The sequence below is a fragment of the Parasteatoda tepidariorum genome, chromosome 12, assembly GCF_982258835.1.
Source record: "Parasteatoda tepidariorum strain Cologne lab strain chromosome 12, Ptep-v5.0, whole genome shotgun sequence".
NCBI lineage: Eukaryota > Metazoa > Arthropoda > Arachnida > Araneae > Theridiidae > Parasteatoda > Parasteatoda tepidariorum.
In genome coordinates this window covers 37,283,900-37,298,461 of record NC_141766.1, presented here as the reverse complement: position 1 = coordinate 37,298,461, position 14,562 = coordinate 37,283,900, and the positions used below count along the sequence as shown (strand labels likewise).

General features: G+C 29.2%; 1 protein-coding gene across 21 annotated transcripts in view; it reads left to right on the top strand.

The window, feature by feature from the left end:
* LOC107437513 (uncharacterized) overlaps nt 1-14,562 on the top strand; it is a 171,602-nt gene that overhangs the window by 21,894 nt on the left and 135,146 nt on the right. For all 21 annotated transcript variants that reach the window (XR_015430729.1, XM_087155689.1, XM_087155690.1 and 18 more), the window contains exons 10-18: nt 3,390-3,511; nt 9,574-9,645; nt 9,811-9,882; nt 9,994-10,065; nt 10,213-10,284; nt 10,423-10,488; nt 10,629-10,700; nt 10,843-10,914; nt 11,055-11,126. Coding sequence is in view for 20 of the 21 variants with exons in the window: in XM_087155689.1 (XP_087011815.1) it covers nt 3,390-3,511; nt 9,574-9,645; nt 9,811-9,882; nt 9,994-10,065; nt 10,213-10,284; nt 10,423-10,488; nt 10,629-10,700; nt 10,843-10,914; nt 11,055-11,126 (692 nt within the window). In the remaining variant the exon portion in view is untranslated. The remainder of the gene's footprint in view (nt 1-3,389; nt 3,512-9,573; nt 9,646-9,810; nt 9,883-9,993; nt 10,066-10,212; nt 10,285-10,422; nt 10,489-10,628; nt 10,701-10,842; nt 10,915-11,054; nt 11,127-14,562) is intronic.

Sequence of the window (14,562 nt, the reverse complement as noted above, 5' to 3'; positions counted from 1 at the left end):
TCAACTCTTCTTCATCCTCAAACATGGGGATAGAGTTAAAAATAAAAGAACTATCATCTTCTTGGAAAACATCTAAGTATTTGAATTGACTAGGATCAAAAGCTCTGCATGCTTTAAAAAAGCTTGATGCTGGTTGACGAAATCTGTGTGTTGTAATATTGCCCTCAAAAAAGTATGCCTAAATTTTTTCCTGGCATGATTTTAAAGCCTTTTTAGATTTCAAGTGCTGGCAGGTTATAGATTTGCTTTTTAAATCTTCAGCAAGATCAGACATTTCATTAAAAATAACATGCGAACTTATTCTTTGTTTTTCATATAAATTTAATAGATTTAAAATTAAAGATGCATATTTTTCAATCTCTCTTAAATCTTACTCAATTCTGCGTTACAACATTCTTCGGAAATCGTGCTGATCAAAGAACTATTGCTATTTTGTTGCTCTTTATTGAAGAACTCTGCATATTCAGCTAAGTAATTTACGTGAAACAAAGCTGCCTTAAACCAGCTATTCCATCTGGTTTGTACGGGAACCGGTGGTAAAGTGGCGTTTTTGCCCTTTTCAACTAAAAAGGCTCGAAATCGACCCTTACGTGAAGGACATGCTGTGAATGCACGCTTTAAATGCACAGTAAAAGAATTCACTTTTTCAAATTGATTTTGCCATATTTCTCTTAGGAGATTTAAAAGATGTGTATTGCAAGTCACATGAACAGCATTCAAGAAAACTGCTTTCAAACTTTTTTCCTATGCTTTGTTCATGTAAGACGCATTGTCAGTGACGAAAGATGAAATGGTATTAAAACAAAGCTTGTACTTTTGACAACACTGGATAACTGCTTCGCTAACAGTTTTAAAATTTACACTTTCCAGTGGTATGCTTTCTAAGAAAAAAGCAGATAAAGGAATGTCAGAACTATCATCTTGTATGTCCACAGAGGGAACTGCTAACACGTTTAATACATATCTGTCTTCAGAGTCTGTAGTTTCATCCGTCACAATACTTACACCAGCTGCAGAGGCTAAAATATCGGCAACTTGATTTTTATGAAATTCTTGAATCTTAGGCAGGTAGTGGTTTCATAAGTGGCTAGAGCTTGGAATGACACCAATATCTTTAAGGGAATTTTCCAGGTAACCCTTCAGTGCAGGATTATCTAGCTTGTTCAGGGGAATGTTTGCCACTGCAAATACACCTACCAACTTTGAAAGTTGAACACAACGGTGTTGCTCTTGAAGGGTTTTTTTTTTCAAACAACTTTTCAATACCTGTTTGAGTTACACTGGGTTCACTGGTTTTCTTTTTTAGATGTAGTTTACTTTTTAAATGTTTTTCACAGCTATCTTTCCTCGAAAAATCTACTGGAACATTGCAATTGGCACAAAACAAAAGATTCTTTCTTACTTCAAAAGTTCCTTTTTTATATTGCTTACAACGCTCGAGAGCAGTTATCTTGCTCGTATGGCTCATTTTACCATCTAAGAAGAACTGAAAACTTTCCTTAACCTCGCTTGAAAATGAAATGAGATATTTTTAGTAGACTTTGCATTATTTTTGTAGGATTGAAAGTTACAATACACTTTCCTGTTATCCTTCAAAAGATTAAAAGAGCTGCTCTTGAGTATTCTATTGTTAACAAGCATTTCCACATACCTTTCTGTACCTATTGAAATAATCAGCAGACGTGCCAACTTTTAATCCCTTCCATTATCATTTTTCCCAGTGGTATTAAAATGGAATTAAAACTTCAATTTTAAACAAAAAAATACGTTGTATTTGAAAAAATTAAGTTGACCACCATGATAGTAACGCATATTAATATATAAGCTTAATTTTTGTAAGAATAGTGGTGATCAAAATCATTTAAAAATTAAATTTATAAAAGAAAAAATAGTATATATTTACTACCACTTTAAATATGAAAATAAAATCTCCCGCAAATTGCGGGAGAGTTGGCAGGTATGAATCAGTGTAAATATATGTACCTTCTCACTACTAGGAATTTCAGGTGAAAGAGTCAATTTTTCTTCTTTTGTTTTCCTTTATCTTTTATATTCTAGTTGACTGTTAGGAAAGGGAGGCATTGGTGTCAATCAGTCAACAAAAAGATAAGAAGACCACACTTTTTGTGACCACCAGTCTTCAATCAACTTTTCAGTCCTACTAATTCCTGCAATGAAATTCAATCCCCTAAATAATTTGTTAACTACAAATGTCTTGTGGTTGCCCCCCCCCCCTTTACATGGTGAGTGCTATAAGATGGGGGGCTCATACAGTGAGAGGACTGTCAATCTGGTCAATGGAGGGGGAGATAAGAATTGATAGATTTATGAAGAATTAGAATGTAGAAAATCTTATCTTTCAGTTTGTTCATGGTATTCAATTTCAATACAAAAGCGAGGATCTTGTATAGAGCCTAACCCAATTCTAATGTCATTTTGCTAGATACTTTTGTGAATGCTTTGAAAAAAATATAATCAATTTTTAAACTTCAGAAAAATAATAACTACAAATATATTTTTATTGATAAGATAAAACAGAAAAAAAAATAACTTCAAATTGTGAATAATTTTCATTTAAATCGCGTGAATTGAATAACTTTCGTTCAAATCGCGTAACTTTAAAAAATTCGCGAATTTTTGAAAAAAACTTAAAATTTCGCGGAAACGGTCGTGAAAATTCACGCCGCGACAAACTTGCAACCCTAATCATGGATTCTCTGCATTCTGGTATTTCTTTTAAATGTTGTATGCATTTTATTATTAAATCTGCCCTAACATAAAAAAGAATTCTTAAGTGAAAAAAATAATCATTGATATTGATCAATTTAGCGCCTTTTTGAAATAATGTGCCTATGGCATTCCGCCATACCCTAGATATGCCACTGCTTGCATGAAAATATCAGGGAAAAGTCAAGGAATTTGAAAATATCTTCTCGCTGGACACCCACTAAATACAATTTTCTTTTTTTCCTGATCTTCTGACTTTGAATACCATTTGTTTAGTCCTAGACATTGACTAGGAATCTCTGACTTAGACCTAATTGATTGAACCACAGAAAATTAATTCTAGATATTACAAAATTGCTAATTAACTTCTAATAATTTCATAAATTAGTATTATACATAAATTTTAGAATTTATTTAAATTATTTGTATCATTTTATGCACAAGTTAACAAATGATGTTAGCATTATTAATCTTTCTCTGTAGCTAAAAATTTGTTCTTTTATATTTTACAATTGCTTACATGTTTAGTCTGCTTCTAAACCACTTCAACAAGTGCTCTTTTTAGATACTGATATGTGTTTTTTCTCCACTTTTTTATTTTAATACACAGTATCATTATTTTAATATATACATCGGTTCAAAATGACTTTTTTGTTTTATAGGATTCAAAAGGTTGATGCCAAAGGGACATTGCTTCAAAAGTTGTTAGAAATAAAAGATGTAAGATATGATCCTGAGAAAATTGTCCATTCCTGTAAAGTAGTCAAATCTACAATAGTCAGTGGTAAGAATAAGGATGATCACTTTCCTAAGAGATTTTTGATATTACTCTTTTTTTTTTTAATCTGTAAATCCTATTTTAATGTTGCACGTTGTATTTTACAATTGAGTATTTACTTTTCCTAACACTTTATATTTGATCAGCTTCGTATTATCTCTTCAAAAAATTCTTTATCCAATTACTTAATCACTAATTCTATCTGATATTTTTGATTGCATTTGAAGTTTTAATCGAAATACCCCATTGCCATATTTGTTGTCTACTGCTTTTTTTTATTTATGATTTAAACAAACGAAAGGTCATTTTCATATGTATTTCCGCTATTGTTGTTATATTGGTAGTGGTAATTCCTTTTTATTCATGCAGAATGATTAATTATTTACTTTGTGAAGATAAAAACTAAAGTCTTACGAAAGACTGTGGAAGCCGAAAAATGCTTGTTAAATTCATTTGTTCATTAAATCGAAATTCCTGGTTAGAACAAAAAAAGTTAACATTAAAATCAATTTACGTAAGCTGCTTCATTTTATATTTTAATTACTATTGTAAATTTTTTTATCTTTTGTCTCAGAGAGTTATAATTTTGAGTTTTCTTTTGCAAATAAAACTTTTCAACATTCTAAGCATGTAAATAAAAAGCACACTTGCAGGTAAAAGAAAGGGCCCAAATTGATATTTTATTACTCTGCCTCTGAAACTGGTATGCACCTGCAATCACACAAGTACTTCTCTGACAATATTAAAACCCCTCAAAATGTTTTCTATATCTTCTATAAAAATTAGGCTGACTTGGTGTTCACTCTGGTTTGCATTTCTACCTTCTCTAAAAGTTGCATCTGTTGTTGATAACTTTGAAGAATAATTTAACTCTTTCTAAATGACATGGAAACATATTTTACAATAATTATGTGCCAAAAGACCATTAATAGTTTTTTTTTTATATTTTATAGTTTTTTATTGTTTCTGATACTATTTCATGCTTCCAAAAAAACATTTCTCGTTTTCCCAAATGAAGCTTTACATTTTGCACATTCTATCTCGTTAAATGCAGGTTTATTATAAGTTGGTTCTTCTAAAACTTGACAAATTTCAAAAACTTTCTTCTTTTTTTTTTTATTTGAAATTTTTAAGAAAGATCTCTCCTTGCCCATGTTAAAATTGCAATATTTATGTACCACTTCTAAAAAGAAAAGAAAAATTAAATAGATTTTCAAAATCTTTTTTTTATTTTCTTATTTAGGAACATGTGAAAATAAGGTGTGTTTTAAATTTTCCACTCCATTTTTTTATTACTATTTTATGAAGAATTATAAAACATTTTCTTACATTTCAGAAACAGAAATCATTTTTTTCAATTTTAAAAAAAAAGTGTTAAAAATATGCTCTGCAACAGTAAAAAAGTAGTCTTACAAAGAAGTGGCATCAAGTATAAGACAACATTTTGTTATCAAACTAGACTTTTATTTATAATTTGTTACACTAAATTCGAATATGGTGTTTTGTATAAGGACCACTAAAATATTTCATTAAAAACATTTACATTGCATAACAAGAAGAATATATTTTGTCCAGAATGGTGTCCCTGTGGCAAAATGAACAATAAAAGTGTCTATTTTATGAAACATGTCTCTTTATTTCTTAAAACCTTATTCTAATTTAATGACAGCAGCACCATGTTTTCCTGTGAAAGCTGTTCTTCTTTGGCCTAAACAACTACATTAGTAAGCTTGCTTTTTAAAAAAATCTGGTTATAACAAAGGCCATACTAAAAATTTTCAAATTGCTCATCAGATTTTATTTTTTCCAAATAGATACTTATGTTCTAACGAAGAATTTGTGAAATTAGCTTTTTGTCACAAATAACTTAGTTTGTATATTTAAGTATGTTTTGTATAACTTGCACATATCACACATTAGATGATTTTCATTATCATTTGTTAAAATTGTATTAGTTGTTTGAAATGAAAATATAACTTTAAAAACCTTTTAAAAAAGCACATAAAAAATTGCCAAAAGAAAACAAAAATCGTGTATATAACATGTTGTTATCCATCAGCTTTAAACCGATGGGACAAAGATACACACATTTTCCATTTTGGTCCTGCATCTTTTTTCTTTCTGTAGTGCAACATGAGTGCTTTTGGGAAATAACTGTTCAAGTGACCTTACAAAAATAAATTAATAAAAATTTGATATAAGAATTTTATAATAATCTTGCTTCCATTTTCTTTTTAGCATTGTTATAAAAAAATTAATATGTCTTAAATTTAGTTAGCAGTTCTTATTTGCTTTATTCTTTCTGGATACCATATGAATAATGTGTTTTACTATTGTCAACACGTATTTTCATTACCCCTATTGTTCAAACTGAAACATATAATTTTGGTTCTTAGTATTTTAACTCAATTATAGTATACTGAGCACAAGGATTCATTGGGTTGAAAACAAATATTTTAAAGATTAAAAATCCAAATATGTAAAAAAATTTATGTTTATTCAGAGAAAATACGTTTTTGTGTCCGATTTCGTTACTTCAATAATATTTAGCACTAAACAATTAGCATATTTGAGGTCACCCTCAGAAACCGTTAAAATTGGCACTTAATACATGAAAATCCAATCATTGAAACAAAAGTTATTTAGGGTAATGTCTTTTTTTTTGTGGACTGTGCATTCCTGTTTAAATAGGCTTGGTGACAAAGTCCTGGAATTTCTGCCACAACTCTCACATATCTCCATAAGTATTTGTCCTAATGGTTTGAAACTCAAAATTTCCAGAGCTATAAATTTGTAGCCAAGTCAGCAAAAATGTTGCCTAGCCGAGTCTTTCTTCAAAAATACTTCAGGCATTGTTTTCTTTTTGGATTATATTTATAATTAGGTGATTTTTTTGCAATTATGATTATTATTCTGATTGTTTAAGGTTTATCTGAAATATTTAGCCACTTAAGTAAAGAATATTCACTAATTTATACAAATATTTACAGATTTAAGATGATATCAATTAATGTCTAAAATCATTTAAACAAAATTTGGTTTTGTTATACAATATTATCTAAGAAAATTCAAAAAGTAATAGAAATAAATAACATCATCTTTTCATTTTTTTTCTCAATGTACTATACATTATATGATTGTTTATCTTTGGTAAAGACCTCTGGAAAGTTAAAATTGTGTGATTGGCATGAGAGAGCAAATAAGAAATTATTGTTTAAATAAACCATATGCTAGTTCAAGTTCATTATAGTTTAGAAATAAAATAAAATAATCTTTGAAGAAATTTCCAAGCTGAAGGAAGAATTAAAAATATTATTAATACATTTTATTAGAATATCACTGTAATGTGTCTGCTTTCCTACAACAATACATAAACTTTTATAACAGCAAACCTACCAATCAATGAATATTTATCTATTTCTTCCTATCCTGTTATGCATCAAAAATACCTCTTCAAGTTGTTGAAATAATCAAAAATATTCTTTCTTTTCCTGACATTTTTCCGTGAACTATCTTCCTTTTCAAAAAGAAACCTAATAAACAAGAAATATTTAACAAGTCATTTTTATAAGTAAAACTTTTTTTTGGACCAGGATGATACAGTTTAGACATTCTCTTGAATGCAAATATAACATTGCATTAATTAGATTCTTTATAAAGCTTTCTTTATTGATCCTTATTAGGGATGTAATTAATTGTGATTTGGCCAAATACTAAATATTTGGACAAATACCAAATATTTGCCAAGTATTTGGTATTTTGCACATTTTTTAAAAAAATTATTAATGATTAATAATTTTTATAAATAAATAAATAAATTAGTCATTATTGAAAAATAATCAAAGCTTAGTATGTTAACAAAATTCAGTATTCTTGTTTCATTATTTGTAATATAATACAACATTATTTGTAATATAATAATAAATTCAACAGTTTTTGAAAGTAGATCATCAAACAAAGATCAAAATTTACTTCATTCAATAAAATATAATGTTAATATTTAAATTAGTGCTATTTAATTTTCTTATAATCAACTGAAATATTCCTGAATATTTTTATGTATAATGCATTTTCATGAATAAATGGCAAAATAAACAGGCGATAATTTGAGAAGGAGAGACTCCCACCAAAGGTGGTATCAAATAATTAACAAACATTAAGAAAATTTACTCTTCCTCGGGATATCTTTCTGGATTATGAATTTTAACTATAAACAAACTGGTGCAAAATTTAAATTCTAATATAATCTGTCGTGAGATTATAGCAATCAAATATTGATAGAAAAAATGAAAAATCTTAAGATAAAAGACTGCTAGGTGAAAATAGCATAAACCCTGATTAGAATTAAAGCAATCATAATATTTAAAAAGACTTCAAAAATTACAAAAACGAACAACAAATGAAATATTAAATTAACTAAATAAAAAGCTTGGGGATAGAATTTAGTGATTATTAATCTTTAACCAGACACCCATCAAAGATTTAGAGTGAGATAAACTATTTTTGAGTCTGATGACCTTACAGTATTTCTTATGATTCATTAAAGAGACGGACAACACATACCAAATAACTTTTCAGCCACAAACTACTATTCTTAAACTGACAATGGCAAAATGAGGATGTAGAAAGAAATTTAATGTACAACAAATAAATAAAATGTAATTATAAATTGCAAGAAAACAGTTTTTGAAAATTGAATGTATATGAATATAATATATGCTACCTATCCTCTTTGGGCTAGCTGGCACATAGGACCTCAAGTCTCTTGTTTCAGGCTCTCTAGTCCTGAGCCAGTACTCTTGTCTCCTCTTATCCATTTTGTTTTGCCTTGCGCAAATCTTGATGCATGTATCCTTGCTAAGTAAGTCTCGGCCTTCCTCTTTTATAGTTTCCATCGGGTGCCCAAGTAAGAACAATGTTAGCAGGGCTGTCTTGTTTTAAACAAAGGGTATGTCCAATTCATCTCCATCTTCCTTCAAAATTTCCTGATGAAAGGGTGTTAGTTTTTCCTTCATTGCTAGATCTTCATTTAAAATTTTGTTAGGCCATAAAATTTTTAAAATAATTCTTAAACATTTGTTTTGGAATGTTTCCAGTTCTTCTATTTTAGTTTAGTGGAGGTTCCAACATTCAGCAGCATACCAAAGTATGAAGCGAACAACAGCTTTGAAAAAAAAAAAATTTGTGAAGATTTTTATACTTTAGGTTCTCAAAATTTTTTGAAGGTTTCTGAAACAGCTTCTAATTTTTATAATTCTTTTGTTATATCATTTCTGCCTCTTTGTTTACTTACAATTGCTCCAAGGTGTGTGAAAGAATCAATTTCTTCAGAATTTATTAATTGATTTTGCATTTAATCTCATGGCTTTTGTTTGATACTTATTAATTTGTAGACTAATTTGATTTGCATATTTATTAAATTTTTCATTTTTTTCACTACCTATGAATCTAGATGAAAGGAAGACTGTCATCTGTATAATCAAGATCAAGGGCGGTATTAAAATTCTATCTGGTCTCTCTTTTTTTTCATTTTTGGTTGTGTGCTTCATAATCCAATCAATGGAAATTACAAATAAAAATTCAGACAACTCTTCACTTTTTCCAGAAAATTCATATAATAAAAGAAATTAACTGCTTTAAAAAATGTGCAAGTTTAGAAATTAAACCATCTAACAATCAATGAACATTCATAATAAATATCGTAAAATTAAAAAGTAACATTAAAAAAACCATGATGGAGTTCAATTCCTACTCTGTAAATTTTAAAACACTAATCAGTTTAAGTCTAAGAGTGCTGTCTTTCTACATACTCTACTTCACATTTATTATATCATCCTTCACTAAAAAAGTTTTTCTGTAACTTTTCTATCTCTAATAAGGTGCTTGCTATATATATACATGATTGTACTTTTTCTTTAGGTAGAAATTACAAAAATTACCGATCTTAACTCTAAACTTAAGGAATAGCCCTACTTATAAAGGTTGAATAAAATTATGAATCTCTCTCATGATTAATTTGAACTTTGGATTAATTTTTTGCTGTATTAAATTGGTTTGTTTAATTTTAGGTTATGTTAAATATTCAAAAACAAGAAAAAAAAGTAAACCAACTACTAAAACAGATAAAGCTAGTTTAAAAGGTAAACATGTTTTTTATTCTTCATTTGCCATTTCAGAAAATCCAGACTGATATCCAAACATAATAACTGAATTATTATCATACTTATAAAGATTAAATCCATTAGTAAATATTGACTCTTGATTAATTTTATACTTGATTAAAAATTAAATATGTTTATTTTTAGTTAAAGTTCTACATTCAACATCATCAAAAGATGTTATACGAGCTATAAAGTCTGATGATTTTACTCTAACAGGTGCGCCAAATGTTTGTTTTTTTCTTCATTTATCATTACAAAAAGTTAAAAATTGTAACTTATGAGTAGAATAGTAACTTATAAAGGTTGAATTAAATTGTTTATTTTTAGACAATTGTAAACCTGCAAAATCGACAAAAGATTATATGCCAGCTGCTAAAACAAAAAAATCTTGCCTAAAAGGTGAGCTAAATTTTTTTTCTTCATTCATAATTACAGAAAATCAAAACTTATTCTTATAGTCATGCTTATACAGGTTATATAAAATTGTAAATATATACCCTTAATAAGTTTATACACTTTATTTCAAATTTAATTGTTTATTTTTAGACAGTCTTAAACTTTCAACAATGTCGAAAAATTATAGGCCAGCTACTAAAACAAAGAAAGCTTGCCTAAAAGGTGAGCTAAATATTTTTTCTTCATTCATAATTTGAAAGTTAAAACTTATACTTACAGTCATACAGGTTAAATTAACTTGTAAATATTTACCCTTAATAAATTTTATACTTTATTTAAAGATAAATTGTTTATTTTTAGACAATCATAAACTTCCAGCAAAAAATTCTAAACCAGCTACTAAGACAAAAAAAGCTTGTCTAAAAGGTAAGCTAAATGTTTTTTCTTCATTTATAATTACAGAAAATCAAAACTTATAGTAATACTTATAAAGGTTAAATTAAATTTTAAATATTTAACCTTACTTAATTTTATACTTTATTAAAGATTAAATTTTTTATTTTTAGACAAACATAAACTTTCAACAATGAAAAACAAACAAATGTCAGCTACTAAAACAGATAAACCTGGTCTAAAAGGTAAGCTAAATGTTTTTTCTTCATAATTACAGAAAATCAAAACTTATACTTATAGTCATGCTTATAAAGGTTAAACTAAATTGTAAATATTTAACCTTAATTAATTTTATACTTTATTAAAAATTAATTTTTTTATTTTTAGACAAAAATAAACTTTCAACGAAGACAAAAAATTTTATCCCAGCTACTATAACAGATAAAGCTCGTCTAAAAGGTGAGCAAAATATTTTTTCTTCATAATTACGGAAAATCAAAACTTATATTTAGTCATATTTATGAAGGTTAAATTAAATTTTAAATATTTAACCTTACTTAATTTTATACTTTATTAAAGATTAAATTTTTTATTTTTAGACAAACATAAACTTTCAACAATGAAAAAAAAATTAATGTCAGCTACTAAAACAGATAAACCTGGTCTAAAAGGTAAGCTAAATGTTTTTTCTTCATAATTACAGAAAATCAAAACTTATACTTATAGTCATTGAACAATATTAGATCAGAAAAACTTTTTAGCTGGTTCTTTTTTTTAATTTTTTACCACAATAAAGGACACACGACTTGCTCTTCCTCCATCTTTTTTATTTTCTCTTTCACTTAATACACATGACTCTTCCCAGCGCCATCTCTTGATCTTTTTTTAATTAATTTGGCGCGGGAACATACTCCCGACCTTGAAACCTTAAGGGTTTCAAACTAAATAAATGATAACATATAGAATCAAAGATATATAAATTACAAAATAAGCAATATATGGAAAACATTTAAATTCAACAATATTCACACAATCAAGTAAATTAGTAAAATATAACAAAATTTTAATTATCATTGATAGGCAATAGACAAATATCACGAACATTTCTTTTCAACAAATTGCCATTAGCCAACCTTATATTGACAACTCGTACCTTTTCATCTTTACCAAAAATAATTTCCGATATTCTTTCAGTCAACCATTTGGTACTAGGCATACTTTCGTCTTTAATCAAAACTAATGAACCTACTTTAACATTGTTTTTAGGAAACACCCACTTACCCCGTTGTTGCAAATGGGATAGATAATCTCGTTTCCAGAGCTTCCAAATTTGTTGACTGTATTTAGTAATTTTTTTCCATTTAGAAAGTTTATTTTCAGGAATGTCAACAATCTGAGGCTCAACAATGGAAGTTAAGGGGCGGCCTATTAAAAAATGTCCGGGGGACAAAATTTCAAAATTATCAAACTCGGAGGACAACGGAGTAAGTGGTCTTGAATTAAGAACACTTTCTATTTCCACAATTATTGTAACGAACTCTTCAAGAGTTAAATGAGAATTTCCGACAACACGTTTTAAATGATGCTTAAAGGATTTTACACCCGATTCCCAAATTCCTCCGAAATTTGGTGATTTCGGAGGTATAAATTTAAACTCAATTTCTTGACTGGAAAGAAAATTTGCCAAGATCTCATCAGGATACTTAACCATTCTATGTAGTTTTTTAAGTTCTACACTAGCACCAACGAAATTTTTTGCATTGTCACTAAACAATTTAGAGCATTTGCCACGACGACCAAAAAACGCTTTAAACATGCAATAAATGCTTCAGATGTAAGATCTGTTACGAATTCTAAATGAATGGCTTTAGTGCTCAGGCATATAAATATACACACGTATACTTTATTCAGTTGTCCCTTACGTTGGTTTTTAAATTTTACATAGAACGGACCACAGAAATCGGTCCCCACATTCATAAAGGGAAAACTAGGGGTTACTCTTTCTTTTGGCAAATCTGCCATAATTTGATTCTCCAAAACAGGTTTACTTTTATAACAAACAAGACATTCATGTACAATTTTTCTGCAAATGTTACGCCCATTCATTATCCAAAATTTTTGTCTTAAAAGATATAACAATGTATTAGAACCTACGTGTAAATAGATTAAATGATAATATCTTACAATAATCGAAGTAAGTGGGTGTTTATCTTGCAATACTATGGGATGGTTTTTATTCATACTTAAGTTAGAATTTTTTAATCTTCCACCCACTTTCAAAATAAAGTTATTATCCAAGAAACAATTTAAGGATCTCACCTTACTATTATTTGGAACACTCTTACCTTCTTTGAGATTTTTTATTTCCTGCATAAAATGATCCTGTTGAACAATTTGAAGAACTTTTACCTCTGCTTTCTTTAGTTCTTCATGCGTAAGGTGTCCGATAATCCTATTATTACCTTTTACATTATTAATGAATCTAAGAATATAACACATAATACGAATAATAGTTATAAAATTATTACTAAGTTTGAGAATATGATCAATAATGGAATCATGATTAAGACAAGTAAAATTAAATTGAAAGTCGTCAATGTCATTATTTTTCTTTAGTTCGTCTGAAATGTCATCGATTGAAACTGACATCAGATCGCCATCTGTTGAAAGATCAGTTTTGTCACTCAAAAACTGAGGGCCATTCCACCACACATCGTTGCCAAGAAGAAATTCAGCAGAAGTACCCCTAGTCACAAAGTCTGCTGGATTGTTCTTGCCAGCACAATGCGACCAAGAATTGGTGTCAGTCAGTTTTTGTATCTCCGTAACTCTATTAGCTACGAAAGATTTCCATTTTTTACAGGTTCCTTTAATCCAGTATAAAGCTATTTTTGAATCGGTGTACAAAAAAACATTGGGTAGTCGTTTTTGATCTACAATTTGTTTTACTTTGTTAGCCAATCGGGCTAACAATAAGGCACCTAGAAGCTCCCATCTCGGTAAAGTCATTTTTTTTAAGGGCGCAACACGGCATTTAGATGTAAGCAATTTTACTTCTATGGTATTTTCTTTTAAAAATCTAATATAAATTGACGCGCCATAAGCTTTTGCACTCGCGTCGCAAAATCCATGCATCTCCAGTATTGCGTTTTCCTCATCAGAGCAAGAGTTCGGCACATATCGAGGAACCTTCGCATTTTTTAAAACAGGAATCTCAGAACACCACTGAACCCACTGCTCTTTGATGTTAAGTGGAAGTTCGTCGTCCCACGATATTCCCTTTAACCACAATTCTTGCATTAAACACTTTATTCTTAACGTATATGGAACTAACAACCCCAGTGGATCGTATATTTTCCCTATCATTCTCATGAGCGATCGCTTAGTATTTTCTTGAAAGGGTATATCTGATATGTTCGGCATATCCAAAATGAAGTTATCGTCCTCTATGTTCCACGTCATCCCTAAAACTTTAGTTGGATGTGTTTCTATGTTGTTTGGATCACTTTGAAAACCTTCATTTTTCCACAGTTGCCTCAAAATTTCGCTGTTAGTCTTCCATTTTCGCAATACCATGCTAGCCTTTTCCATGATACTTAGAGATTCTTTAGAAACAGTTAGAGCTTCTTCCAAACTGTCCGCTCCCGAAATGAAATCATCTACGTAAAAGGATCGACGCAAACAGTCTGTAGTAAGGGGATACATGTCTTGAAATAACTTCAGGTGTTTCCTTATTGTCGCAGAAAGAAGAAACGGGCTGCTTGTTACACCGAAGAGCACTCGGCTGAATCTATAAGTTTGAAGAATTCCATCTTCCTTCCACAGGAATCTTACAGCGTCTCTATCTTTTTCAGAAAGTGATACCTGTAGGAAAGCTTTCTCAATATCGGCGATAAAGGCGATTTTGTTCAACCTGAAGCTTATTAATATATCGAAAATCTTGGAATTAAGATTTTCTCCAACCCACAGGCAGTCATTCAGGCTTAAACTTTTGAAATCCTTACTCAAACTCGCATCAAAAACTATGCGCAATTTTGTAGTCTGACTTTCTTCTCTGATAACCGGTTGATGTGGTAAATAATAGACAGCTCTATCGTTAGGTTTAGT